General features: G+C 45.3%; 1 protein-coding gene across 3 annotated transcripts in view; it reads right to left on the reverse strand.

The window, feature by feature from the left end:
• The window catches only part of ATG7 (autophagy related 7), a 2,414,869-nt gene that overhangs the window by 2,300,130 nt on the left and 89,113 nt on the right, over positions 1–25,626 (reverse strand). For all 3 annotated transcript variants that reach the window (XM_069643921.1, XM_069643922.1, XM_069643920.1), the window contains exon 4: positions 1,813–1,930. In XM_069643921.1, the coding sequence (XP_069500022.1) occupies positions 1,813–1,930 (118 nt within the window). The remainder of the gene's footprint in view (positions 1–1,812; positions 1,931–25,626) is intronic.

Genomic DNA, 25,626 nt, shown 5'->3' on the forward strand with positions numbered 1-25,626 from the left:
CACAATGACACTAGGCTTAAAAAGTCTTGCAGGGAGTTCAGAAAGGTTTTAGTTAGGCTCAGAAAAGTTTAGCCAGGGTGTCCCAGGCCAACCCAGGTTCGAAAGCCGGGGGCTAAATCTACCCCGTACAGTCGGTTGCAAGGGAAGCCAGGCGGAACACGGTACCTTATGTGGAAAGGATCCTCCAGCGGGGGCAGTTGTTCCTGGCAGCGGGTGCAAGTCGCGGCGTCGTCCAGAGGAAGAGAAGATCTCGAGGTGGAGGAAAGATGAAGGTTGTTGCACTGCCAGGGAAGAAACCAGCCGCGGAGTTTTCCGGTTAAAGGTACCACCCTTTGTTTCGCGGTTGTGGTAAAGTGTGGTATCCCGGTTGCCGGGGTGCTTGGCACGGGCAAGGCGGCCATGAGATGCTCCAGGAAGCGAAAAGGGACGGCAGACTGGTTATCCCCACCAGTCGAAGGAAGAAGACTCTCCGGATTGGAGATCTCCTCTGTCGTTGGGAAAAGTGGTGAGACAGTTCAGCGGGGCTCCACCGGTCGTGTCCTCGTTGCAGGTCGGCTCAGCTTCTCCCTCTTCGGATTCTTAGGTCCTGTGGCGGATTCTGAAGAACCTGTCCCCAAGACCCTGCTTTTATGCAGCAAACCCCCATTCATAAGTCCTAGCTTTCACTCAAACATGCTAAGTAGTGAGCCGGGCGGGCCAACCAGAGAAGAGTGCGACTTGGGTTGCCAAGGCAACGCAGTCCAGGGTGCCTAAATTCCCCTCCACCCCTTCTAAGTACCCAGACAGAGTGGCACCACTTGGAGGGCTTCTGTGGAGAAGCCCGCCAAAAAGGTGGAACAAAGAGCTCGAATTGGGTTGGGGTCACAGAAGCGAACACAAACGCCATTTTGGAACCGAGTTTCGGCAAAATATACCAACCGGCGATTTTATATTAATTTAATAAACCGGCGGTATGTTCGAGGCTATATTAAAAAGTGGTAGCCTCGAACAATGGGAAAATCCCATAGGGATATATTTGCGGTCGAATATAAAAAGTAGTTTCCACTGCCACCAGCCAAAACTCGATCAGGGGGGACGGAGACATGCCCCCTCGAACAACAGACCCCCGGGCAATCGAATTGCCCCGACCAGTATGTCCACAATATGATGGTTTGTACTGGTTCTGTTCAGAATCTTCGACTAGTAAAGTCAATGGTGACTTTACATGCCCTGGGAGACAGTAGTCAGTCCCAGGGTATGGAGTCTATGTTTGGGGGTCACTATGATGGCCCTGTGTTACTGCACTGAGGGTGCTGTGTAATCACAAAAACACATGAAGCCCTATGGAGTAAAAGACCCCGTAGCCCATAGAACACATATAGAGTCAAAGAAACACACTCAAATCATGTCCAAGAGTGAGGGTTAAAGAGTCTCACTCTTGGCAGGAGAAAAAAATAAACCCCAAAAATCCAGCAAAGCTGCTGGGGGACTCACTAGGTTTGGGAAATTAGCCTTTACAGAGAATTCTCCCTAACACTGGGCACCTGAGGATATTTGCCCCCCTCTTTCGTTAATCAGGTCAGTGGGTGGGCACGGGCACTGATGCCAGAATACACTTCAGGGTTATGCAACATCCAACATCCAGCAGCATGTGGTAGATTGGCAGAGAACTTCCTAGCAGAACACAATATAGAAAGCAATTTGCACTATGTGTTGGCCCATTGTGTCTATGCACATACTAGTACCAGTGAATGGGGTCTTGTATCATCTGTGTATCGATTTTCGTGAATGAAGTAAAACATATGGTGGTCATATTTGTGTATTTTTTCTCACCTCATTTGCGACTTTTTCAAGAACTGCTTTCTTATCACAAGACTTGAAGGATTCCAAAGTGTTGGTGTTATACAAAATGCCAGCAGCTGGGCAGCAGTGTGCTGGAGTTAATGCATTCCTAGAAACAAGAAAAAGAAAATGATCATATAAATATGGATTTCTTTTGAAAAACTGGACACAAATAACTTTATTTTCCGTCTGCTCAAATGATATATGGACACATTTTATGTCTTTGTTCATATAGATCACAGAGTTGTTGATAACTATAGTTATGGTTAAGTTGGTGTTTCTATAAGAAGATGCAATTTTGAGATAATTGTAACTTTGGCGCCGTTCAATCGATCTGCCAGAAACATGCCCAGAAACATGGAAAAAAATACATGCACCCCTGGATTGGTTTGGGAAGTTTTGTGCAGCTTTGTCTGATTTGATTGGTAATTTCATTGGTAAAAGGAAAATAAAAGTGTATTTACTGGGCTAAGTGTGGATTTGCATTTCACAAAATATTGATATTCTAGTTGACTGATGTTCCTCAGAAATGTTTCATAATTGGCCGTACTGGATCAGCGCATTTGATGCAATGACTTTGGAATTTAGATACATTTTTCAAGTTGGGGAGGACTGGGAGCAAACAGGAGAGGTATCTGACTTTATCGAGCCCATGTTGATTTTCAGCAGTACGTTCCGACTGTGGTGGCCAGATCAGGGCTCCATAAAGTCAGATCCCTCTCCTGGCTTCCCCTGGTCATCCGCAACTGGTTCAGCAGGACCGTGTGCTTTAGTGTCCAGTGCAGCGGTCTGTGAGACTGGTGCCACATATGGCACAAAAACCACACCAAGTATCAGGTCAAGAGTTTGTATTGGTATTGTGTGGGCAGTTGGGTTGTCCCCCTCATCTGCTTTGGGGTTTACACCCAAACCCAGGCCTTCCATAATCCCTTGTTAGTGCTACTGCCTTCTTCCCTACCTGCCTTCTTCGAATGGTAACTCCCTAAAAATAAGCTATGTAAACTCCCTCAGGGAATTTCTAGCTTTCCCTCCTCTCGCCCATGTTTTAAAGTCTCTGAAGTCTTCAGGCTCTTTTTGTCACAGCCACTCACTTCTCCTCTACACTTACTATCGCTCAACTCTGGCTTACTACGCCCACCAGTTCTCCATCCCTTGGATGTTAAACTCCTCCTATCCTTGTCCCCACCCTTTCATGTTACCACTCCTCCCCCCACTACTCTTTACTACTCCCCTCTCCTCTGTCCCTTTTTCCTCTACTGCAACTATTCTCCTCCTCATAACACTACTCCTCTCACTACTACTTTCCTCCTTCCAATACTATCTCCTCCGCCCACCACAACTCCCTTCCTCCTACCACTATTACTCTCCTCCTTTCACCACTACCACTCTCCTCCTCCCACCACTACTGCTCAAACACTCTCCTTTCACTGAGTTGCATACACTTAACATCCACTCCTGACACTAACTTCAACTTACTTGCCACACAAACATGATCACTCACGCTGTAGTACCCCTTTTCACTCCTAAGCCAATAACGCACCTGCTGCACAAATCACCTCCTCAATCTGCCACCCCCTGTTGGTCTCCTGGTCCACCTCCACCTCCACAGCTGACCTTACAAGGAAAATCTCACTTCTTTTTTCCTGCCCACTGTTTAATCCCCCTCTCCCCTACCCCCTGTCCTGATTGGCCAACTTTCCCAAGCCAATCTTGTTCCTTCCTCCCCCTCCTGGGACGAGGGTGTGAAAGGGGAAATCTATTTCCACGTGGGTTCACTGCTCCTCGAAAATGGTGGCATAGAGGGAGCAATGTTCCCGTTTGTGCTACGGACTGCCGATGCGGTACATTTGGGCAGAGAGAGATGGTTTCCTTGTTTTATTTCCTGTCGGTTAGTGGGGCTGAAAGTTCACCGGCATACATTGCCTGTCTTGATTGGTGACTCTCCATATGGGGCCGCACTCTGCTGCAGTAGCTTTCTCCCTCCTGTGGGTAGCGGTGTGGCATCGGACCTCTCTGCTGGGATCATGCACGGGTCTCCATCTTCTCTCTCTGCCTGTGCGGCGACCAGGCCCCAAGGGGTTGTGGCTCCTTGGTGTTTCCCATTATCCGTTTGCTTGAGGAACACTGCAGCTGACTCCTCTGCATGATCTAGGTTGCTATTATTTTGCACCTGTTTGAAGGTTCCCAAAAAGGAAAAGGAACCCTGGTGAGCTTTTTGGTACTGTTATGATGGATTTCCAAAATCAGAACTGGTGGGAGGATTTTGGGAGGCCACCCTATTCTGATGAAAAGGGAAGACACAGAGGTTAGTGCGACAGATCACTGGATGCCGTCAGTTCTCTCTGAGGAGGAGCCCTTTCCCCATGAGCCCAGGGAAGTGAGACTGCTACCCGAGAGCCCCCGGGGATGGTATAATGAGGGAGGATCTAATGATGGAGGATCTCATGTGGAGGGATCCCCCCGGACCTCTTAGGGGGTTGGACAACGATCTAGGGTACATCCATTATGAGACATCACACCCAGACATACTCTAGCCTCTTCTTCTGCTAACCTCTTTCTAGACGGTAGACCTATGCACTGTTATAAGGCAGACTATCTCAAGGTTCTGGAAAGTACTGAGACAAAGACAAACTGTTAGGAAGAATTCTCTTATAAGGCTAATTTCCCAAACCTAGTGAGTCCCCCAGCAGCTTTGCTGGATTTTTGAGGTTTGTTTTTTTCTCCTGCTAAGAGTGAGACTCTTTTCCTCCCACCCTTAGGCATGATTTGAGGTATGTCTGAATTTTTGTGTGCTTATGGGCTATGTTTTTTTTTTACTCCATAGGGTATCATCTGTTTTTGTGTGTGTGTTACACAGCACCCTCAGTGCAGTAACACAGGGGTGTCATAGTGACCCCCAAACATAGACTCCATACCCTGGGACTGACTACTGTCTCCCAGGGCATGTAAAGTCACCATTGACTTTACTAGTCCAAAATTGTGAACAGAACCAGTACAAACCATCATATTGTGGAAGTACTGGAAGGGGTTAATTCGATTGGCCCTGGGTCCGTTTCCAAGGGGGCACTGTCCAGTCCCCCCTTGTCGAGTTTCTGGCTGGTGGCAGTGGTTACCACGCAAAATATTCCACCGGAATATTTCCTATGGGATTTTCCGATTGATTTTAAACGCACCACTTTTTGGTGCAATGTTAAAGATACCGCTGGTTTATTTATTTAATATTAAATCACTGGTTGGGTCTTTTTGCCAGAACTCTTTTCTAAAATGGCGCTCGTGTCAGTCTCTGTAACTCCAACCAAGGTCGGGCCCTTTGTTCCACTTTTTGGTGGGCTTCTCCACAGAAGCCCTCCAACTGGTGCCACTCTGCCTAGGTTCCACAGGATGTGTGGGTGGGGGAATGGGCACCCTGGACTGCATTGCCTTAGCAACTCAAGTCGCACTCTGTTCTGATTGACCCAGTGGTGAGCCGCCCGGCTCACCACTTAGCATGTATGAGTGACAGCTAGGCTGTTGAATGGGGGTTTTTCTGCATAAAAGCAGGGCTTTTGGGACTGGAACTTCAGAAGTCGCCACAGGACCTAAGAAATCCAAAGAGGGGAGAAGCTGAGCCATCTGCAACGACGACACCACCGGTAGTGCAATGACTCCAAGTTTCCTCCTCAACGAGATCCTCTCTTCCCCTGGTCAAAACCACAAACTGCACCCGCTGCCAGGAACAACTGCCACCGCTGGAGCTTCCTCAACTTTAAAAGGTACTGTGTTCCACCTGGCCTCCCTTTCTACGGTTTGCTAAAGGTGACCCTTAAATCCTTTGCTTTCCAACTGGGTTGGCCCCCAGACCTTCTAACTTTACCTTCAGAATCAACCCAACCTCTTTTGAACATTTTCACAAAGACTTGAATGCATTTCTAAACTGTGTGATCTTGGGCACATTTCACCTTGCTCCATTTAAAGTGGACCTGGCCTATGAACTTTGGCTCTACAGTAGACTCTGCTTTCTTTAACTTGTTTTGGTCTTTTAAAAGTGTTGGGAACTGTTTTATTTTCATGACCTACCTTTTTCTCTCCCTTTTACTTAATTATTGGAGTGCCATCTAAGTTACGCGCTCACCTCTGCTTTGGGAAAAAGTGGTGTTTTGACTTAGACTTGTCTAATAATCCTTAAGGGAGGTGTGTATACTTTTCTGATTGTGTTTTGAACTTGCTTTGATTAATAGTGTTAGTGTATTTTCTAAAGTGTGTGTTTAATAAATAATTATATACTTTTGATACAAAGCTCTGGTCAGTGTTTGCTTGCTCTACTGTGTTTTTAGCCCTATTGTGTATCCTCTGTATACTGCCCAACTCTTCTTGAGAGAAGTCTGACTGCTCAGCCACAGCTACCAGGTAAATCTGGGTGGTACAGACTGCTACCAATTGGGTTTACTGCTTACTCCTGTAGTCTTAATCTTTTTGCAGTGTTCCCCAAGGGAACTGCACAGGATTCTGCCTAACACAAACATCAGAAACATAAGTATTCCAAGTACTTGAACGAGTTGGCCCACCGGAGAAATGGAGATGAGACATGCAAAAGAGACAAAGGACTTATACAATGGGCTCAGACACTACTGGCCACACTGTATAACAATCAACAATGTACTAAACACTGTGTCAGGCAGCCGCGGAAGACAACAGGTTTGCTGAGCACTGAATCCGGGACATACAAACCTGAGTCTCTGATCTGGGGAGGGAGAACTCCAAGGATGCTAGCAGCCCGCTTTATCCGATGATCAGGTCGTCTGTAGGAACAGGCCAGTGTCCAGCAGCACCGAGAGGAGGAAGGAAAGCAGAAAGCAGCCGGGAATGCTGCTGCATAGCCAAAGGGAAGACACTGGAAAAGCTGAACGGAACGCCTGCCATCCCAGGAAGCGCCTGTGACGTGTCGAAGCCCCCAACAAGGTAAAGAGTGGCAAAGGAGACTCGGAGGCTCCTTTGCAACCATAACGCCTGGGTGGCACGACAGGGGCAGAAAGCCTACAGATCTTCTCCTGTTAATTATAATAGAACAAAGAAAGTCGATCAGCAGCGAAGGGTTGAGGACCCCAAGTACCATAAGGAGACCTGGAGAGGGAGAGTCCATCACAATGGTGGCAGGGGTAAACCCAGAGAGAGAAAACCAGGTCTGGGGCCCAAACTAAGAGTGATACGAGCCATCGTCCTCTTGGCAGTACTTGGCAAGGAAGTGAACCAAGTGGGACAAATCAAAGAAGGAGAAGAGAAACTAAGGTGGGACCCAAGCCAAGAGAGTGATACGAGCCATCTTCCTTGTGGCAGTACTTGGCAAGGAAGGAACTAAGTGGGCCAAATCCAAGAAGAAAAAGAGAAACCAGGTTCTGGGTTCCAAACCAAGAGAGTGATACGAGTCATCTTCCTTGTGGCAGTAATTGGAAGGGAAGTGAACCAAGTGGGCCAAACCAAAGAAGAAGAGAAACCAGAGTGGGACCCAAACCAAGAGTGATACAAGTCATCTTCCTTGTGGCAGTACTTGGCAGAGAAGTGGACCAAGTGGGCCAAATCAAAGAAGAGAAGCCAGGGCCGAGGACCCTCCTAACACTCAGGGTGGAGTGTTATAGGTGTGAAACCTAATCAAGAGAAGACAAAGCAAAGGGGGTCAGTCCCCCCTGGTTGCAAAATAATGTTTTAAGATTACCAGGAGAAGCTATTAATTCTCCTGGTAACTCAGACTGAGGAAGGTCCAAGAGGCCTGGGGAAGGGAGTCATTCCCCATAGCCATTTGAAACTGAGACTGAATGCCAAGAGAAGGGAGGCATTCTCCTGGCCCACGAAAAAAACATTGTTTAGAACTTTGTGGCCTGGGGTAGGGAGTCATTACCCCAGGCTATCAGACTGAATGTCAGGAGAAGGGAGGCATTCTCCTGGCCTACGAAGAACATATTGTAGGGAACCTTGACCATAACCCATGAGATGCGAGTCATTCTCCTGGGACAAGAACAGTACTGCTTTATTCTGTAGTTTCTAGTATAAGGGACAGAATTAAGGTTTTCTAACACAAGACGGTGGACACTTTTACGCTAACAGACATCCTCACAGCCCCCTTAGATCTGTAGTTGAAGCAGGGAAACCCTTCTTAGGAATAGGGAAAGATAGGTTTTTCTTCTGCTTTATTGGTTAATAAAAGTATTTAGCCCCAAACATGCCACCTTTGATTCAGAGTACTTCTGCACCCATGCATTAGCCAAAACCTAACCGGAGCACGCCAGGGATTGTTTCAGGAAGGCTGTGAGAGTGGTCTAGGGCTACAATAAGTCCACACACAGCAACAACAGTAATTCAATTTTTATACGTATTAAGTGAAAAAGTACATTTATATTACACACTAAGCATATAAAAGTTACAGGTACGTATTGTCACACAAATCATTATAAAATATGTATACACATTCACCAAAAGGAGAAATAGAATTGCATATATCATAATTTTTCTTCTTTTTTCTTATGCATTTAATTTGTGAACACATTCTGTATGCTCTGTTGTATATATCTTACTTTTTATGTGCTCACTGTTAACAGTTGAACACTGGCTAAACCATTCATGTGAGAGGCAAAGTTAGGAGACTCTGGAAGCTGTTACAGGTGATCTAGGCTAAATTCTTCAGAGGTGGTGAGCTTGTAAATGGCCCACAATGAGTTCACACAATGGGAATCACAAATTACACTTAGACAGGGTGGAGAAAACACACTATAGAAAACTGACTACTGGCAAGTAGAGTTGTCAGACAACACTAGCAAAATAGATTAAATATATACATTCACTTATCAGAGGCATAATATACATCACAAACTCCTGCAAAAGGAAGTTAAGGTTATTAATATGCACTCAAGGTCCACAGAGAATGATCCCCAACTAATAATGTTCAGCCCTAAGTTGTCTGGGGCCTTGTGCCCAATAGTTCAGGTAAAGTTCCACAGAATCATTGAGGCAGGAAAAAATGCAGGTAGGCTTTCTGGGGTCCAGTGAAGGGTTCTAATTGCCAGAGTACAAGTTAAACTAGCTAACAGAAGTAGCCCCAACATTCAGAAGTCTTGGGCAAGCAAGCAATGGCAATGCCAATATTGTTAAGCCCATAGACCTATAATGGGAGTATAGGGGTAGGTAAGAATCACTGTAACTTACCCCCGTACTCCGGTTCTTCCCCACACTTGGCAGGACAAAGGAAGAGAGTCAGAGGTTGCTTTTCCCCCCCGACGATAGTAGCAGTCCTCGATTTGCAGGGGTTGCAGGATGTATCTGATCTCCGGTTGGTGTCTTTCATTGTTGCAAGGACTCTCGAATTAAGAATGCAGCAAAACTCGATGCAGGACCCCTCTCAGGAATGGACTCAGGTCAGGTAAGCAATTTCGGATGGTCACTGCAGCGCAGCCAGGCCTCCTTCCGACGGGTCTCATTTTTTTTTTGGAGCTCTCACAGCTGGATAGAAGTCTTGGCTCCTTCAGGTTTTTCTAGGATCTGAGGAATGGGTCCAGGGGTCCTCTTCTCATTCTAAAAGCCAGGTAACAGCAGCTGCCCTCACTAGCCAATGGCAGGACTTGCCCACACACACACCCCCAGTAGTGATCCAATCAGGACCACTGGTAGAACATTAGTGCATATGACTCAGACATACTGACACCAGTTTGAGTATTGGGACCAGCCAGTCCCAAATATGAGGAACTCATGGTGACAACAAGTAAGACAGGCACAAGTGATCACAGTTCAAGGGTGTTTATTGAACAATTAATTTGGTATGCAGGTTGGAACAACGCCTAATCTAAACCTAAATCTAAGATGGGAGCAAGCGTCAACCATCAAATCAAAAATAAGGCAGTCCTAGTGGCTTTGGGTCAAAATAAAAAAGGGCCTGTTCTAAGAAACCTATTGCCAACCCTCACAACTAATACACAAAGGGGTGTTGGATAGTTCTTAAGAAAAGGAAGAAGTGTTCTGAAATAATATGTCAGAATGCGATGGGCGCTTGGAGCACAGTGCAGTCTCAGGCTTCTCTAGCACGAGATGACAATTCCAATGTCAGCTCTCAGGTCACGCACTAGGATTTTCCTAGCACGAGATGATAGTTCAGCTTTGAACACTCAAGCTTTCAGTTGAAAGTCTCTTGCCTTCGAGGACCTGACGTGTTCAAACAACAGAACAAAAGTACCTTTAACCAAATGAAAGTTTGTTCCAATGTTCGCTGGGTGTTGGGATCAAACCTGGGTCCTCTTCTTCTGGGCGCTGACCCTTCTGAATTGTTTATCACAGTTTCACATAGGGTGATGGCTTCGCCCCCTGGGTCCCCCTCCTCTGGGTGCTGACCCTTCTTGTATCGTATTCCACAAATATATCAAAGTTCCTTTATTAATCAACTTTGGGTGAGAGCTTTAACTCTGGATCTCTCTCAGTCGGGCTCGGACCCCTCTTTACTTCACATTCGCTTTACTCTGAAGTGTTATGGGATACACTCCCCTTTCTTTCACAATGCTTGCAGATCAAAGTCTTGATTGTACAGCGATTTAACATGACCCAATGTATGACCACTTTGATCTATTTCGCTGGGCCGCCATGGCCGTCTGGTATCTGTAGTTTTCTCTCATATGGGGCTCGACCAGAGTCTCTTGAGTTAGCACCCACGTGGTGCCGGTGTCCCTCTGCTGCTGGTCTCCCCTTCACACTTTTTACAGTTTGGTTCAAAACCTGCCACTTTTTGCGACTCTCATTCAACACAGCCCGGTTCTTATCGATTCTCCCCTCGACTCACCGGCTTGGCTATGACATGATATATGATATATGTTATAATATGCTTAATAGCCAGAGGTTTCTAGGCGCGGACCCAGGGATCGAACCTGTGTTGCTCTGCGTAGTCTTGCTTCCAAGATGAGCACGTTGCCCCTGTGCTATCCTCCCGAGACAGTTGTTGCCTCTCTGGAGTCAAGGCCGGTACCACAGGCACCGGAGCTTCCCTCGCCCCTGCTTATCGGCATAGGTTTGCCCCGTGTACCGCTGACATCTGCTGCTGGACACTTGTGCTATTGTTCCCGGTTTTAGGCACTCTTCCACAAAGGCTCTGCAGGTCTGGGACGAAAAGGGCAAAGTCACTTCTCTCCTCCCCACCCTCTCAATTCCTGCTGCCTTTTGCCCTCTCTTGAACTGCTGCGTGGTAGCAGTCTCATCCTGCTGTCTGCTGTACTCACCTTGCTCGTACTGCACTCTCCTGCTCCACCTTTTATCCCTGTGGGGAAAAGGAAGGGCCTTCAGGTGTATGTGGTTTAAGTTAACTGACTGACTTAGCCTGACCCTTCTGTCAGGACTTGTCAGTTACACAGCTTTTTTACAAGACCGTAAACCAGCGTTCATGTCAGAAAATGAACGGTTTGTAGTATCAGAAAAATCGGTTTGTAGAGTTTCCAAACATCCTACAGAGTCGGAAGGGAAAGAAGTGATACATGGAATTATAGTCTTCGTATTTGTGTTTGGGGTTCTTTCGGAAGGGTAGGTTTTGAGGGGTTTGTTAAATGGACAAGAATGACTGGGATGGAGAACAGAACAGAGGGCATTGTGGGAATGGTAGTGTTCTGTCATGATGGTTTGGTTATTCGGAAAATGACAATCAGAGGGACAGGATTGGTAGGGTTTGTGGGGCAAACAGGAATAGCTTGAGCAGTGAAATAAACAAGAGGGATTGTGGGAACTGTAGTATTTTACCAGAGTAGGTTGGGAGCGCGGGAGACAGCAGTCAGAAGGACAGGAAGAAGAATGACTGGGAGTATTCAAATGAAGACCGTGAAACAATGATTGTTGGAGTTATGTTTTTTGGGTATAACCAACTTTGGGACCTTAGAGGATCGATTACATACGGAGGGGTTGTTGGATCGGGGCCTGAGAGATCTAACAGGAAGAAGGGAGGCAGATGTAGTACAGCCCATGAAAGCCTCAGATATCTGGCCCTTCTCGCCTTCTCTGGCACCATACCCTGTCTCACCTGGGGTATTCCCCCAAGCATAACTCTGGGTTTCCCCAACCCAGGTGATCCTCCCCCACTGGTCCACCCCCAGGAACTGGATCCAACAGCGATGGCCATGTCCTGTCCACCTGAATAAGGGATTCACAAGGTCTTATGGGGAGACTACCCTTGGGTTTCTCACACAACACACATCCTGCCATCAAACACACACACAGCCCTCCAGTAGCCTGTCAAAAGCTGCTGCTTTCCCGGGCACTGGAAGTTCTTATCAGGATTTTCCTGACCTCACAGGCCAGGAAGAAGGTTAAAGAACAAGATGGCCAAAGGACAAGCGAAAAACCATGTGGCATATCCATGTTTGAACACTAGCCACAGTTAGAAGCCAAACGTGGTAAACACAGTAAGGCTAAAAAGAAAAGCCCAAAAAAAAAAAAAAAATAGGAAAACGTCACTGCTGCCACCAGTTTATGCTTTTAGCACACCTAGAGTAATCCTCCGAGTGTTACACTAGGGCAAAACAAAAAAAGTGTAGCAAGAAGAAAGTCCAGTCACTTAAGTCTAGCGCTCCAAGTCCTTTTGACTATTGTTGTTTATTTGGCACTTATAATCAAATTGGTATCCATGCTTCAAAATGATGATGTACAACAGTAAAAGACACTGTCTCCATAATCCAATAGGTTATTCATATTTTTTATTTGCAACATTGGACAATCCCCTCGACACGTGTTTCCCCACAAAACAAAAAGTGTACCCCATTTTATTCCAGTGTAAGCTGCATTGTACAATGATACAAAGTTACCACAAGTGATACAAAGTACCCACAAGTAGTAACACAGTAACACAACTAGGGGAAACAATGTTTTCCAGTACTGACAGCCTGAAGGACATGTCAGTTTCCCCAATAACATGTGAGCAAAAGCCAATGCAGTGAAGCTTAAGGTTTCACTCGACTGCAAAATGTGCAGGTCAGCATGAAAAATAAAAGCAAAACGTTTGGGGGTCCATAAAGATGGAAGGAAAGGTGCAGTAAAGAGAAATCTTTCCTAACAGCTTGCTCATAAAATGTGAGCCTTGATCCGTTAGGATTTCCTTAGAAAAGCCAGCCCTGGAAAAATACCGTAGGAGGTGCTTTAGAATTTGCTGAGTGGTGTTGTTCCACAATGGGAATGCCTCGGTTACATGTTCGCGTAGTCAACAATTGCGAGGACATATTTGTTGCACAGTCCAGATGTTTATAAAGTTCCAATGATGTCCATCCCAATTCTTGAAAAAGGGACTTCTATGATTGGCAAATAATTCAAAGGGACAGGCAATGGGATGCGAGTACTGGTTTTCTGACATATTTCACATGTCTGAATAAAGGTTTTTATATCAGCATGGATACCTGGCCAATAAAACTTCACGCTGATGTGTGTCTGGGTTTTGGATGGACGGTCGGATAGGAATGAGCAATCTCGAGCACGATCCTTCGGTGTGTTTGGGGGATTACCAACTGGGCCTTACTGAAGCCTTCTGTGGATGTTTCTTTTCTATATAGTAATCCTTGTTTTAAGAAGAAAGGGCTTCCCTTTTCTGCATTCTCTACTTCGGGAATTGCTTGTAAAACGGCCTCAGCGAGGGCTGGGTCATTTCGCTGGGTGAAGGCTAGATCGGTACAGATGGTAGGCTCTTGACCCTTTTTCTCTTCAGTGCTTGATTGTTCATCAGCTTCCCTAAAGCCCAAGGTACCTCTCTCGGTTTCCTCTGGTTCACTTTCTCTAAAATGCGGAAATAGAGCTTTTTCAAGAATCCTGTGGGCAATTTTGTCTCCACGATGTACTTCAAATGGGATCTCGCCATGTTTCTGTAAGAGAACCTTTATGTCTCCCCGGAAGTCGGGATCAATGATGCCTGCTATAACGTCTATACTGAACTTCCAGGCCGGGCCAGAATTTGGGGCCAATCTTTCATAACACCCACGAGGGGGTATCAAAACTAAGTCTGTGGTTGCCCTCAATACGCTCCAGAGATCAGTATGGGAGGGAGGCATCGGTTTACCCTGTATACGCACCTATTACCTTGCGACACATATCGGGGTAGTAAACGACTGGATGCACGCAGACCCCACACTACCACACATTCGTATTGAACTAGAGATCATGGCCCCGTTAACCCCGCTGCAGATTGTGTACGCCACCCATAACCAAACTCCCGACGATGCCCAAAATGACGCACCATATCCGTCGGGCCTGGCGGGATGCACACAAACTAATCGGCTGGAAAGGAAAGACGGCACTATCCCAACACATATGGCACAAGGCGCTCCTTCCGAAAATAGTGAAAATGGGCTCTTTTGGTCACTGGCTCGCAAAAGGAATACACACACTAGCACATGTGATACAAGGGGGTCACCTCCTGGACTTTGAGACCATGCAAGAGCAATTTGACCTGGCACCCATGGACCGGTTTCGACATGCGCAGCTTGCCCACGCCATTCGCACCCAATTCCCTGACACGACAAACATACCCCCCTGCTCTCCCATTGAGACCAATATCCTCCTGCAATGCATCTCCTCTAAGGTTACCTCCACTCTTTACCAGGCCCTTAACTCCTTCTGGGCCACGCAGCTTGATGGGCTCAAAGCAAAGTGGGAAAGAGATGTAGGGCAACTGGAACCAGAAAACTGGGTAGATGCGTTAATGTCCCCTAGTGAAATCGGTTCTCTAGAATCCTTCATCGCTCATATCACTCACGTACCGCATTGGCCAGATGGGGGGCAGGGGGAGTAGAGGACGAGACATGCATCAGATGCAACGCTGAACCTGCTACCTTCTACCATATGATATGGGACTGCCGGGTGTTACAGGCCTTCTGGGAGAACTGTATTAACATGATATCTGTTGCCATGGCGACGCCAATCCCTAGGGATCCCAAAATGGTACTCTTAGGCATCTGGGGGGAAGTAGACCTGTCTAAATATGGGAAAATGTTTCTGACACTTGCTTTGGGGGCAGGCAAAAGACTTATTGCGGCTAAATGGGGCTCTGCCGATCCGCTGTGCCTGAACCATTGGAGTAACTAATTAGACAGATGCGCAGCCTCAGAACGCCGGATCTATAACGCGCAGGGCTGCCCCGCAAATTTGAAAAAATATGGGGCAAATGGCTGGATGCTCACTGAAATAAATCCGCTGGTGGAAGTCGATCAGTGCCACTGTTAACATTGGTTACCTGCCTTGTCTCACAACTGTCTCACGGTCCGCTTTTGATACTGCCATAATGCCTGCATCTGTTATATGCCTATGATTCATGTTTGATTTTACGATTGTTTTGTCTAAAACTTAATAAACAGAGTTATAAAAAAATGCAAAAAACTAAGTCTGTGGGATTAATTCCTCTTTTCCCAGGAGGGATAGTAGACTCTCTACTGCAACAGATTATTTTTTATTTATTTTTTGGATTAGTAAAGCGCACTGCAGCCCATATCGAAGCTATTGATTCTTTCGTGGCAACAGAGGGGTTGGAGGCTCTGTGACTAAGCTTCTGGAATTGTAGGGTTCCCCAATTTGTTTCAATTGAGTTACATCCCACTACTGACACCATAGGCAAGGAAGGCATGGTATCAAAGTAAGAGACACAAGTGAGCACAGTTCAAAGGTGCAAGCTACGACCATCAAATAATAATAATGCAGCCCTATTGGAGTCTCGTCAAAATAAAAAAGGGTCTAAAAAAATAAACCTATTGCCAATCCTTACAGCTAATTTACAGATAGTGTGGGAAAATATTAATGAAAAAATAAAGAAGTGGTCACAAAATGACAAGTCAGGATGTTCAGGCCACCTTCCCCACGTATTCAGCACAGGACAAGGCAGTTCACTCGAGCATAGCACACTCTTGGGCTTCTTCGGCACAAGGACCCAGTTCTATTATAAGCATCAGGGCCTTCTATGCCCAAATCTCATAAGTTATCCAAATAAAGTCTCTTGATGCAGAGCAAATGTATCAAACAAAGGAAAGAGTTCCTTTCCAAGTATTCAAGTAGGGCAATTCACTCTTCGCCCTGAATCCCCCATAGCCGGGCACATGTCCCCTTTTGTACCACAATCTTTTCTCGTTGTACTCACAGTTCACCCCTGATACCCCTCAGTCGGGCTCAGATCCCTTGTTTACAATTAGTTTCCCTCAGCCAGGCTCGGACCAATTAAAGTTCTTTTTTGCCATTGAATACTTTCAAATGTACACAGGGCTTGGGTTGACCCGTTTTAGGACCACTTCGATTCTGCAGTTTACAATTTTACACTCTCAGTTGGAAACCTAACAGAGACCTTTGAAATGAGCACCCATGTGGCACCGGTCCACTCTGTATATGACATCCCCTTTGGTTTCAAAAGTTCACTCACTATTTAATTATATTTGTGTCACTCCTCACATACACCTTTAACTTTGTTCTTTGCAGATTTCCTCAATGTTGCCGTTTGCAACATTGGTTCTAACACAGACCGGTCTGCTATCAGTCTCCCTGACTTACCGGCTGTGCTGACTTAGCTGGAGCAGCTTTGTTTTCAGAGGTAAGGACAGTACCACAGTGGCAATCGCTCCTCCCCACCTTGGCCGTCGATGCGGGAAAGCCCTGGTTACCTTAGACACACAAAGTACCCTTCTTCAGCTTTAATTCCTGGTCTTATGTTTCTTATCCCCGAGGGCTTGTGAAAGTAACAGTTTTCTTCCTCTGAAAAGGCAAAGGGTAATCCCCTCCTTGCAACCCTTTCTGGTCTCGCCGTCTTTCTCTTCATATTTAACTGCCATCTCGGAACTGCTGCTTCCTCCGGTGTCTTGCCTCACTCAGAGTATGCTTTCGTACTTTGCCTTTTATCTGTGGAGGAAGTGTGATGGAAGTCAGGTGTGTGTAATTATCAGTAACTGCCTGACTCCGTCTGAGCATTGTGTTGGGACATGTCAGGTATACGGATCTGGTGTTAGTCTGTTGTTGCTCACAGTGAGCTGTCTGTGAGAAAATGTTTGTGTTGGAAAAGGGGGTGGGGTTGAGTTCCTAGTTATCCTACCTGGTAGGATGGGGAAAAAGGTTTTATTGGAAAGAGGATCCTGCGTCTCACCCTCCGGTGTCCCACTTCCACTCCACTCCCCGAGGAGCCCTCATCCAGGAGATCCTCCTGCACTAGTCTACACCCAGGAACTAGATCTAAAATAGATGGCTGTGTCCTGGCCACCTGGATGACAGATCCCTGGGCCCTAGCGGGTGAGACACAGGTTTCTCACAGTACCCTCAAGACATTAATGGCTACATGACATTTGGACACCCCACCTCTTTCCCCAGATTCCAGCAAAACTCTACATTTGTTTGTGGCTTAGTGGAGTGTTGTTCCTTACACAACTCCACACCATTTCACTGTTAGTACCCTCTGGACATTACTGGCTATATACCATTTGGACACCCCACCACGTTTCCCAGATATCAGCACCTTTGCACATGAGGCGGTTGCCTGAAATTGGCAAAATATCAATATGGTTATAGAAGGACTATTCATCAGCCCTAGAACGCATGGGTTCTGGGACATTTGCACCACAACTAACTGCACCACACCAGGGTGAGGCAGCAGGTAGGGAGAGAGCACAGTAGGGCCCAGTATGCAGGAGCACACCAACTCTCGTCTCCCCCAACGTCTGCTCCGGGGTATGTAGCCAGCCACACACGCCCATTCGGAGTGCAGTTTACTTTAGAGTGCAAAGCACATCAAGCGATAAGCGAATCGGAACAGTGACCTACAGTTTAATTGATTATCAAGCAATTGATGAGTGTTGCCATGTCAGTCCACAGACCCCGTTCGGTATGAATATGGGATAGATGTGGGCTCTTTGTGATGGTAGGGAACTTCGGGTATGTGCATTGTGAGAAACCTGAGGGCATTCACACTCCTACTCCCCTTGTATCCACTGTGCAGGTGGCCAGGGAAAGGCCATCGCTCTTGGATCCTGATACTGGGGGTGGAGAAGCGACTGAGAATCACCTGGGTGGAGGGTCCTTGAGGATTGGGAGTGGGGATCCCTTGGATGAAACATGGTATTCTCCTTTTCCTACAGACGACAAACCTAACCATTCCCCAACCTTTATGGGCTATTATAAACAAGCTCCCCTAATTTTCCCCATTGCAAAGACCAGACATGACTTACCAATATGCCTAACTATAGTCAGGCAATTAAAAGAAAGGACTCACATCTGCAACCCCTTTACACAACACAGGTGTATAAAAGAAGTGTGGTCAGAGGTGGAAGAAGAGACGTTGATGGAGCCGTGGTGAGCCGTTCTGCAGCCTGAGAAGAACACTGAGGATTGAAGATGCTGAGGGTCCATGCAAGTGTAACTTGGGAGCAGGAGTCCCATGGGGCAGAGGCAATGCAAAGGAAGGAGGCCAAATGAGGGGCCGTCCTTCATCCCATCAAAGGGAAAGCATGTGTCTGAGGGGCAGAGAAAGACCCCCTAGAAGGAAAGCCTTAAGTCTGTGGCCAGTGCACTACCGAAAAAGACTGCAAAGTGAGCCGGTGAGTTTCCAAGGTAGAGAAACCCGGTGTAACTTTAACCGCGAGCTTTGTAAAGTGAACAGCTATTGTTAAATGAAACAAAAGACTTGTATCAGAGTGGTTGCGTGGTATTATAAAGCAACAAGCACGTTTTCGAAAGTCTCTGAATGCTATGAACTCTTCAGTGCTAAGCAATTAAAGTATTGTTGAAGTGGCTACGTACCTTGGAGAAAAGAAGGAACGTTATTGAAAGTCTTCAACTAAGGAAAGTGAAATATTTACTGCATGAAACTATAACGAAAGGCCAATGGCAAATAAAGATAAATGAGGCTAAAATTAAAAATCAGACTGCATGAAACTCACACCTTGTTCAAGATTGAACTGAATTAAAGTTAAACATGTAACATTTGTGAATTTTGAAATTATTAAAAACGAATGCACACTGAATACCGAACCATATGGAAACCTGACATTGAAGAAAGCAAATGCACAGTGAATACCGACAACAGCGAAATGTAACATTGAAGCAAACAAGTATACATTGAATACAGAATATAATCGAGCAACGTAAGTGCGCATTGAACTGCAATTGAACACGAATATATTTTGTACGCCGAATAAACTAAACCTTGAAGTCGAATACATTAAAGGATGAAGGAAGCCAAACAACAAACTTGAATGAGTGAATGCAGTGTGACAAAGCTACAGTTTCAAAAGGGGTGCAACACATGGTGACAGGGCCACAATGAGAACAATGAAAAGCCAGAGAAACCCAAAAGTACACCGTAAGCTCAGAGGCCAATACAAGGAATTGAGTAAAAGTGACTTGGTGCACAGGAGCAAGTACCAAGGAACCTGTGTGACACACTGAATCTTGAGGAAGGGAACCCTGAGACTTGAGGGACAAGTGTTGTCTTGGGAATGGAGTCTCAAGACCCCTTTTGTTTTGGATTTGTGTTACTTGGAACTTGGGTAAAGGAACCCCAGGATTGATTCTGAAGTATATTGCCTTGAACTGGAAAAAGGTAAACTGTAAAACTCTTTTTTATGTAACTTTCTTATGCTTGGGGAAGGGGTGCCGAGAGAAGGCTGTGAGCTGGAAGAAGCTGAGAACTTTATGTTGAACACTGTTTTTTAAAAACTTTTATATCCTTGCACATTTGTTTTGTTCTAGTTGTGAGGGCACGTATTGGTTTTGGACACAGACGGACTATTAAGTTGAACGTTTTGACTCAGACTGTCCTTAGTTTCATTCAGGTAGGGAAATCCCACCTTAGTATAGGGCAAGGTAGGCTTTTAACAATCCTGACATTTAAGTTAATAAAAGTGTTTCCTTTTGAACTTTGAATCTGTTGTCTGTGTCCTCCTTCATGATGCCCTCACAAATGGTGTCAGGGTGGGATACGGCTCAATCATGAGAAGTTGAGTCCCAGAGCATCGGAAACCTCAGTAGCCACTAAAGGCTCTATCAGGTTTGAGATCTGTAGTAGTAGGGATGAGATAATTCCCCTAGGTGAAAGGATACTGAGACCAACTGACTTGATATTGATTCCACCCCCTGATACATACATCAGACTAGCGCCCAAATCAGGGTTAGCATAGAGATTAGGGATTTATGTTTTAGAGGGGGTAATAGACCCAGACTTCGGGGGAGATGACAAGGTGCTGTTACAAAATCATAAAAAGGACCCCTTCCAGATTCACCAAGGGGATAAGGTGGCTCAAGGGATACTTGAAAAAGCTGTGTTTCCTAAGCGTAAGGAAGAATCTGGGAAGGAGAGCACAGACAGGGGAACTCGCGCTGTTGGGGAAGCCGATGTGGTGATAGATGACCCTACCAGAATTGAACCAAGAAAACCTGCAGAGGAAGAGCCCGAGACGCTCCTCGATTTAGCTTTTGCTCAGAGAAATGACTCTTTGTTGGCTGAGGTATTCTTGCAAGTAGTATCAGAGCCAGAGGGTCATGAGTAAGGGAGACCCTTTTTTTCCTGAAGTATGGACTTCTGTATAGAGGAGATACCACTTTGGAAGGTCTAGTAAAAACTCAGTTGGTGATCCGTAAGAGTCATAACTGGGTAGTATTAGAAATAGCTCATTCACATCTGCCGGGAGGTCATCTGGGTCAGTACAAGACTCATGCACATATATCAAATAAGTTCTATTGGCCCGGAATTCATGCAGACATTAAAACCTTTATTCAAGCATGCGCAGTCTGCCAGAAAACCAGCACACATATACCGCCACAAGCTCCCTTAAATCCGCTACCAATAATTGAGGTTCCATTTTACAGGATTTGTATGGATATTGTGGGAGCCCTAGAACCCTCTAAATTGAGGAATAAATAGATCTCAGTTATTGGAGATTACGCCACACATTATCCAGAGGTCTCCCACTGAGAGCCAATACGACACAGCAGATCTTAAAACAGCTACTTCCTTTTTTCTCCTGGGTGGGATTTCCCAAGAAGATCTCAACGGATCAGGGCTTGACTTTCATGAGCAAGCTTATGGGGGAAGTCTATTACACATTGCTACCCTTAGAACATCAGTGTATCATCCCCAGACAGATGGCCTGTTGGAACGATTCAATAAGACTTAAGACCATACTCCAAAAGTTAGTCAAACAAGATGGGAAAAATTGGGATCAGATGATACCCTGGGCCTTATTTGCAGTTCGGACAACCACTCCGGCCTCAACAGGCTTCTCCCTGTTTGAAATCCTTTATGGACAAGAACCACAGAATGTCCTGGATATGTTGAGGGAAACCTGGGAAGAGAGAGAGGCAGCTCCAATTCCACTATCTCAAACTTCGAGTAGGTCAAAGGAGCACATGAAGGTTGTAAGATCTTTGGTACAGGCTCATATGATTAAGGCACAACAACAATAAAAGACCTCTTACGAAAAAAAAATATTCCCTCTGGTCCTTTTCAATAGGTCAAAAGGTACTCATCCTGTTGCCCACTTCAGAAAATAAGCTTGTGTCCAAGTGGCATGGACCATATGAAGTGATAGAACAAACGTGTCCATGTCATTATAAAATATCACAACCTGATAATCGCGTGAAAACCCAGATCTATCATGTTAATTTGTTAGAATGGAAAGAAAATCCCACGGAATCTCCAGCCATAATATTGTCTTGTCTCTTGCCCAAGGACACAGAAATTAAAGCCCTAATCTCCTCCAACTTCAACAATAATCAGAAACAAGATCTATATGAGCTTATAAGGCAGTATACTCATGTGTTTCGGGAAGAATCGGGAAGAGTGAAGGATATTTATCATCATATCTGCAGGTAAAGTCGTACATCTAAAACCCTATTGTTTACCCAAGTCTAGAAAAGAAACCATAATTCAGGAAGTCAAAACCATGCTAGAGGCTAACATCATTGAACCTTCTAATAGTCCTTGGTCCTCCGCCATTGTGTTGGTAGCCAAACTCGATGGAAGCTGCAGGTTCTGTATATAGTTTCGCAAATTGAATGTCATCTCTGCTTTTGATGCTTACCCGATGCCCCGTATCGATGAGCTAATAGATCGACTGGGTAATGCTGTATACCTGTCAACACTCGATCTTACAAAGGGATCTTGGCAAGTTCCTTTACATAGGCCTGATAAGGAAAACTGCCTTTGCCACTCCCATAGGATTGTTTCAATTCAAAGTCATATCTTTTGGGCTACATGGTGCTCTGGCAACATTTCATAGACTTGTGGATAAAATCTTACAGCCATACTCAGAATTTTGCAAAGCCTATATCAATATTATAATACATAGCAAGACCTGGGAAGATCTTCAAGACAGCCAATGCATAGTGAATACGAACGACAGGGAAATTTAACATAGAAGCAAACAAGTATAAATTGAATACTGAATGTAATTGAGCAAGAGCGCATTGAACCTTGAACTGCAATTGAACACTATTAAATATATGTTGCACAACAAATAAACTTAAACCTTGAAATCAAATACATTAAAGGCTGAAGGAAGCCAAACAACACACTTTAATGAGTGACTGCAGTGTGGAAAGGCTATAGTTTGAAAAGGGATGCAACACATGGTGACATAACCAAAAGGAGGCCAAGGAGAAGCCAGAGAAGCCCAAGGGTGCACCCTAAACCCACAGACCAATACAAGGAATCGAGTAAAAGCTACTTGGTGCACAGGAGAAAGTACCAAGGAACCTGTTTGAGACACTGAATTCTTGGGGAAAGGACCCCTGAGACTTGAGGGTCTACAAGTGTTGTCTTGGGAACAGAGTCTCAAGACTCCTTTTGTTTTGGATTTATGTTACTTAGAACTTGGGGAAGGGGACCCCAGGATTGATTCTGAGCTTTATTGTCTTGAACTGGAAAAAGGTAAACTTTAAGACACGTTTTTATGGAACTTTCTCATGCTTGGGGAAGGGGAGCTGCGAGAAAGCTGTGAGCTGGAAGAAGCTCAGAACTTTAAGTTAAACACTGTTTCTTTTGACTTTGATATCCCTGCACATTTGTTTGTTCTAGTTGTGAGGGCAAGGATATGTTTTGGACACAGACTGACTATTAAGTTGAACTCTTTGACTCAGACTGTCCTTAGTTTCATTCAGGTAAGGAAATCCGATTTAGTGTAGGGCAAGTTAGGCTTTTACCCAGTCTGACATTTAAGTTAACAAACAAAAGGGTTTATTTTTTTTTACTTTGAATCTGTTGCCTGTGTCCTCCTTCATGATGCCCTCCCAGTATCCAGAAAGGGGCCCCAGATGTAGATATCCTGTACAATTTGCAGTTGCTGGAATGCTAAGTGTGACAAACTGGTGATAGAGATGCAACGTTTGGATGATGCTAGTATGTCCATAGGTGGAGCGGCACTGGTCGGTGTCACCTACAGCATGTGAACGGCCAGTCAATATGTGTAGTCAAAGTAAATTTGTGAGCATGTTAGTGAGGGGCGCAGACAATCAAGAAACCACACATGGGAATGCATTGAAAGGCATAAACAAGACAATACTATAAGGTCTCTTCCTCGCACTCCTCTGCAGACACCTACCATTTCACTTTCTCACTTTGTGAGTTTCAAAGCCGTTTTATTGGCAATGTCCAATAGGTTGATGGTCATTATAAATTCCACCGTGCAAGACTTCCAAGTCGCAAGGTTGCCATAGGGAGTTTTCACTACAACCCCCAGCCTACAAGATTTCTCATTCTCAACATCTCTGTGGTTGGTCTTTAGTACAACTGCCTGCATGTAAGATTTCTCAGTCCCAATATCAATATAATTTATTTTTACTACTATTCCCAATGGACAAGATGTCTGATTCTTAGTGTTTCTGTAGTTTATTTTTACAAAAACTGTAAGATTTCTCATTAGCTCCTGGTGTAGGTGAGCCAGCCAGTCACCTCCCCCGAATGTCCATTTGGAACCACCTGTATACACCTGCATTTAGTGGAAGTTGTAGGCTACTCCCATGCACAACGCTTCCAAAATGTATTTGCTGATGCCACCTCACGTGATCTCCTTCCCTTACTTACACCAGGGAGCCTCACTCACCCTCTCTCATTGTCCACAGTAGGCCCCCTCTACTGTCCAACAAGCTGGCATGAATAGCGAGAAGTGAACCACTCATGTGCACCTCTTGCATTTTCTTGGCAACATGTTCAATTGGACTAAGCTTGCCTTTAATGAAAGGGTGCAAAACAGGTGGCCCATTCATCAAAGGAAACCTTTTTTTTTAGCACATCATGGACACTTTTAGCAACCCATGCTTGCTGCTGGTGTTCTAATAGTGTTATGACTCACGTTCTGAGATGTTCACGAGAAATAACAGCCTGGTGACCATGCGAAGGCCCAGTTTGGTGGGCCGTTACTGGCTGTGATTGCGCTGAATGCGACGCTTAATACTACATTATCAATGCTTCATTTTATTTTCACTACTAATTCAGGTAGTCAGGATTTCTCCTTCTTAAGTTCTCTAGTTAATTTTCACTACCACTCCCAACTTGCAAGATTTAATTTTATTCTCTAGGCTTTCCTTACAGGTCTTTCGTATGTGCATTTCAAAACATAACATTAAAACTTGCAACTCTTTTTTCTTAGTGCTTTTGTCCTCAATGTTTTTCCAGCTGTTTCAGAACGGGAGTGTGACAACGGGGCTTGCAAAGCTACGCTTACACAGTGCACACAAAGTGCTGTTTGCTGGTGGAGAATTCTGTGACTTGGCAAGGCTGCAAGAATACTGTTACTATTTCTCTCCTCTCTGTATTTTCACTGGACATTGCTGAACCTCGTTGAAGACTCGGCTCATTTTACTGCTCCTCCATTGTCTGTGCAGCTTCCCTCCCACCCGCTGCAGTAAGTCTTATAAAATCCTGGTCTTGTACACACTCGCGTGCACGTGCAATCCCAGAGTGCAGTTTGCTGGTGGAGAATTCTGTTACTTGGCGAGGCTGCAAGAATATTGTTACTATTTCTCTCCTCCCTATATTGTGATTGGACATTGCTGAACCTCATGAAGACTTGGCTCCTTTAACTGTACGTCCATTGGCTGTGCAGCTCCCCTCCCATCCGCTGCACAAAGTCCTATAAGGAACAAGTAACTGTTGTAGGCCCCTGGCTGAGTTTCATCGGCCAACTCTGCAGTCCCTCTTCTCTCTAGCGCCAAGATACCCTTGGGTAAACGTTGCGCTCTACAAATTACCTTAACATAACATAATGAAATAGTAACATTTATAGGAATCTTGCAGTAATACACACATTATTTCCAAAAGGAATTTGTTTGCGAGTCTAAAAAGTAGGTAAACTAATTGCTGTTACAGAGCCATCCTTCAAAAGGTGATAATTATTTGATGAATAACAAATGCTCTTTTTACAGATGGTGCAGTTGTGAAGGGCACAGTGACTCCCATGGCCGAGTGTTGTAAGCATGTTTAAAAACTGTCCAGAATGCATGTCTGCCATGTCGGGTGTGCAATCACTACGGCTAAAAAGGTATCTGCACTATCAGCCAATGTGATTGCCTGTCTCTGTGAATCTGCCTTTTTCAGAAAATAGCCATGGGTGGATGTCTGCAACATTTTGTCACTGCATGTTTTGCTCAGGACAACTGCAGAAAATGACGGATCTCTCAGAGCTGTGATGTCTTGCAACAGTTAAGTCTGAGGCCAGTAATCAGTACTTCCACATATGAGTTGCATTCATAACCTCCCTAAAGCCTACAATGGGAAGGCAATATGTACAAATTATTCTGAAGGTGTCGTAAATTGAGCAAGCAAGTCAATTTGAAACCATGGCTGTGTAATCAGAAGCAGGCCCTTGAGGTTGC

Source organism: Ambystoma mexicanum, chromosome 2p, assembly GCF_040938575.1.
Source record: "Ambystoma mexicanum isolate Mex_15411 chromosome 2p, UKY_AmexF1_1, whole genome shotgun sequence".
In the NCBI taxonomy this organism is placed as follows: Eukaryota; Metazoa; Chordata; class Amphibia; order Caudata; family Ambystomatidae; genus Ambystoma; species Ambystoma mexicanum.